At 34.7% G+C, this 4,435-nt stretch overlaps 1 protein-coding gene across 2 annotated transcripts; it reads left to right on the top strand.

Annotated features, from left to right (window-relative positions):
- Nucleotides 1–543: 543 nt before the first annotated feature.
- Nucleotides 544–2,822, top strand: LOC110723559 (homeobox-leucine zipper protein ATHB-16-like). Of its 2 annotated transcripts, none has more exons than XM_021902917.1 (3): nt 544–765; nt 1,102–1,472; nt 1,829–2,822. In XM_021902917.1, exons 1-3 carry the CDS (start codon nt 714–716, stop codon nt 2,411–2,413), a joined length of 1,008 nt encoding a protein of 335 aa, XP_021758609.1. In that variant the 5' UTR covers nt 544–713; the 3' UTR covers nt 2,414–2,822. The 2 variants fall into 2 exon arrangements, with proteins under 2 accessions (XP_021758609.1, XP_021758602.1); XM_021902910.1 differs by having other exon boundaries at nt 546–1,006.
- Nucleotides 2,823–4,435: the final 1,613 nt, after the last annotated feature.

Raw genomic sequence — 4,435 nt, 5'->3', positions numbered from 1 at the left:
AATTTTTTTTTTTTTAATATGAACAAAAAATTCTCTTAAAAAGTTGGATGCAACTTATACCGATGTGTATAAGACCATATCCAATGGTGAGACTCAAGTACGGAGTAAATTTTACTTTCTTCGTTTATATTTAGTTGACGCGTTTGATTTAAGCACATATATTAAGGAAAAGAGAGAGAATGAAAAAGCAAATGGGATAACTTGTAAATATAAGGTAAAAAAATTTCGAAAAAAAAATTGTCAACTAAAAAAATTTCCTAAAAAGAATTATGGTCAACTAAAAAGAAACAAACAGAGGTAGTTTTACTTTTAAATACTAGCAATACTCGTAGAGTCGTAGATGAAATTTGTGAAAATATCTTCTCAGCAAAACCCAAACGGTCCCTTAGCAAGGGAGAAGTGACTACCACCGGATTTAGCCGGTCAACAAAAATTGCATTTGGTTATAATTTGGGTCTCATTTCATTTCCCAACCCAGTAGGATCTAACCCAAGTTGAATTCTAACCATTCTCACTAACCCCAGTTTGTTTATTTAAGGACACTGAAATCTGAGAGCCTTCTGGCTCTGGGTTGTGATCTTGTTATTCATCTCTTTCTCTCTCTTCCCTCTCACTTACTTTCTCTCTCCTCTCAATCCCCAAATGAACTTGTAGAACACTCTTTTCCTGCTTCTGGTTGGGTAAATTCTTGTGTTTTTTTTTACTGTTGTTGCATGGGGTTTTGTAGAGGAGAAGAAGTAAAACTAAAACTAATGATGATGGAAGGTAAAGAAAATGGTTGTTTAGCAGTGAATTATCTGTTGTACTGCACCATTTCAACTGCTTCAATTCTTCCTTACTTGGAAACTCAACACAACATCTGAAACACTCAATAAAGTTGACTAAAGCATTTTAACTCTTTTAAAGAAAATTAAAAAGGCATAAACTTTTAAAAGTTTGAGAATTATGAAGAGAATTAGCAGCTCAGATTCATTGGGTGCCCTCATTTCCATGTGCCCTCCTACAGGTTTACTTATTTTACAACATAATTTTCTTTAATACTTATTTTATATAATGTTTTTAATTGTTGGGTGCTGAATTGCGGTATGATGGTTGATGCAGATGAGCATAGCCCAAGAAACAACATATACAGCAGAGATTACCAGTCTATGTTAGATGGGTTTGATGAAGAAGGGTGTATAGAAGAAACCGGGCACGTACCGGAGAAGAAAAGACGGCTAAGTGTGGATCAGGTGAAGGCTTTGGAGAGGAACTTTGAGGTTGAAAATAAGTTGGAACCTGAAAGGAAGGTTAAGCTTGCCCAAGAGCTTGGGTTGCAGCCTAGACAGGTTGCTGTTTGGTTTCAGAACCGTAGGGCTCGGTGGAAGACTAAGCAGTTGGAGAGAGATTATGGTGTTCTTAAAGCTAGTTTTGATAATCTCAAGCAGAATTATGAGTCTCTTCAACATGACAAGGATGCACTCCTTAAAGAGGTATGATTTCATGTGACTTTTATTGAATTTTGTTACTGGAACTCTTCATTTCATCTTAGGTGTCCGTGTTATATCATATTATGTACAAGTCTTGAGTAACATAGATTGCAAGTAATTTGATTAATTGTGTTACTCGGAGTCTTCATTTCACATTATATCATATTTGTACATCTAGTCGAGTTAACTAGTGCTAATTTGATAAATTTTGTATTTTTGTTACTTTCATTTCACCCTGGATATATCATATAATCGTACACTTCTAGTCGAGTCTGAGTAACATAGATATTTGTAAGTAAATTGACTTTTATATGTCCTCCGTAATGTATATCTTACCAAGTGATTATAATTTTTGACAGATCAAAGAGTTAAAATCAAAGCTGAGTGAAGATAATGTCTCAGACAGCAATACACACATCAAAGAAGAAGCTTTGATATTTGAATCCGACAACGATCACAACAAGAAAGACGTTGAGCTGATCACCCCACTCGACACACTGAGCGGCGGCGACGACGGTGGATCGGAGGATGCAAAGCTGCTGAAGGTAAAGAATGCATTCTCCGAATTCAAAGACGGACCATCAGACAGTGATTCAAGCGCAATCTTAAACGATGACAATAACAGTAACAGTCCAAATGCATCAAATTCCTCAAGCGACGCACTCTTCCACCACCCGCAGCAGCAGCAGCTACTGATGTCACCAACATCCTCCTTCAGATTCAACTGCTCTTCATCTCCACCACCTTCAATCAACTGTTTCGGCTTCGCAGCCGAAACAAGATCAGACAATCTAGGCACTCCCCAGAATCAGAACAATGTATATCATCCCCAATTCGTGAAAATTGAAGAACATAACTTCTTCAGTGGTGAAGAAGCTTGTAACTTCTTCTCTGAAGAACAAGCTCCTTCTCTTCATTGGTACTGCCCAGATCAGTGGACTTAATGATCCCAAAATCAAAACCCTTAAACCAAAAAGAAAAAGGAGATGATCAAATTTGAGGAATTTCATGGGTTTTGGGAACCTAATTCAATAAAAAAACATCCTTCCAAATTAATTGTACAGAGTTTAAGTTCCCAAAGCACTGTGATTTTCTTGTTGGAAGCAAGAAAAATGGAGGCCATGTGAGGAGAGAGAAAGATGACGTCTTTTGGAGGTGGCCGTGTCTTTGTAGTATTACACTGTGCGCCAAATGAATGAATGATTAGGCAGTAATTGGGGAGTTTTTCTATGCTGTAAAAACCATGAACAAGATTAATATTATTATTACTAATATGCACGAACAGGATAAATCCTGTATAATGCAGATAATAATATATGATGATGGGGTTTATAATCCCCTTTTTCTTGGTCATATCATATTAGCAACTACTAGTATATTATATTATTATGTCATTGATTATTTTTTGTTTTTTCACTTTTTATTTAATCCTTTCTTATGAACTAAGAATTTTAGCTCTTTGAAATGATGGTGTTCACTCTAAAGAAGCTTTTTTACAAATGAGTATGTTTACCCGGAAGATTGTGACTACCTTGGTGCTAGTATTCGGGTGTATAATGGACATGTTTATATTCGATTTTGTGCGAGGTCCACTGAAGTCGTGTGTAAGCTTCTCTTCAGTCTTCACACCCTACTTCTCTAACACTTTCTTTTAGGCAAAAGAACTTTAAAGTGATGTTTTTCAATTCAAAAGAGCATCATTAACAATACATTACTCTATTATAATACAAAGTGTTATGTATCAATTCTTTTTCTCTCACTCAAAGATACTCAAAAAAAGTGAGTTATATATGAGAGATGAGAAAGATACAGAAAACATAAAAGGGGTTATGAAATCCTCTCTTTTATCATCCCATTCACTATTTTTTTTCAACTTTTGATCTAACGTACCTTAAGAGAGAAAGGGATGGCAACACTTAAAAGATGATCTTAGGTCCCGTTGTTTTCAGTTTTTCACCATATCGACATCAATTTATTTTAATTGATCAAAATTGATTTTTTTTTAAGTACAAATTAGAACTTATCCAATTAATCTTAAGCTATTTTTATTTAGTTATGTATTAATTACATAATATTACTTAAAATTATCACAAGTGATCAAAATCATTTTTTATAAATTATAACTAATGTTAATGGTTTTTTTTTTTTTTTTTTGAGGAAAAATGTTAATTGTAATTAATTATGATTATTATTACTAAATTTCATTTTTCCTAGTGGATTAATTTCACTTTATGCTTAAAGAGTGTTTGTGAAATTGAATAAGGGCTTGTTTGTCCTGCTTGTCTTCATGTGATGAGCTGCCCTTAAGCCTTCAAATTCTTTGTGGGGAGAGGGGGAGTGGGTAGAAAATTTGTAAAGTTGTATTGATGATTGATTTTTTGTGTCAAATAGTAATTAAAGGTTACTACTATTCTTTTGCATAGTACGTAGTAATTCCTAAAATTGTCATATTCTGAGGTCATTGCCAAAACAATGGGATAGGACCTACTTACTATTCCCGCAAAATTCCAATTATTGCTATATTAAGGGGGTGGGGATGGGTCTAAATACGTTATCATATCTATGTATCAGGCAGCGTTTTATATGAGACAGATTCATTATTATGAAATTAGGGTGATTTTCTCATTCTAATTACCAAGTACTTGTTTTATTTTTGGTTGACACCTTTAATTTTTCAAAATAAAATAGATTTATGTGAAGGCTATATAATTCTCAAAGAAAATTTGTATGAAAGACCCTTTTATGGTGACTTATTTATGAGAAAAGACCTTATGTAACAAGTGGCAAATTAGGACCTTGTTTCCAAAAAAAAAAAGTAAGATCGGTCCTCTGGACGGAATTTAGCTATTGACCCACGAAAACCACCTCCAACTCGCCGAAATCTCATCCCGGCCCTCAAAAACCACTTCCACTTCACCGAAATCCCACACTGACCCACGAAAACCAACTCCACCTCGCCGAAATCC

The sequence above is a fragment of the Chenopodium quinoa genome, unplaced genomic scaffold (assembly GCF_001683475.1).
Source record: "Chenopodium quinoa cultivar QQ74 unplaced genomic scaffold, ASM168347v1, whole genome shotgun sequence".
Classification (NCBI taxonomy): Eukaryota; Viridiplantae; Streptophyta; class Magnoliopsida; order Caryophyllales; family Amaranthaceae; genus Chenopodium; species Chenopodium quinoa.
Note: the sequence above shows the minus strand (reverse complement) of the source record. Positions and strands in the feature narration are given on the sequence as shown.

Excerpts from the sequence above, each read along its gene's own strand:
- LOC110723559 (XM_021902910.1), top strand. The coding sequence starts at position 946 with ATGAAGAGAATTAGCAGCTCAGATTCATTGGGTGCCCTCATTTCCATG. Across the intron at positions 1,007-1,101 it reads TTCCATGTGCCCTCCTACAG|ATGAGCATAGCCCAAGAAAC; the intron begins GTTTACTTATTT and ends TGGTTGATGCAG. Across the intron at positions 1,473-1,828 it reads AGGATGCACTCCTTAAAGAG|ATCAAAGAGTTAAAATCAAA; the intron begins GTATGATTTCAT and ends AATTTTTGACAG.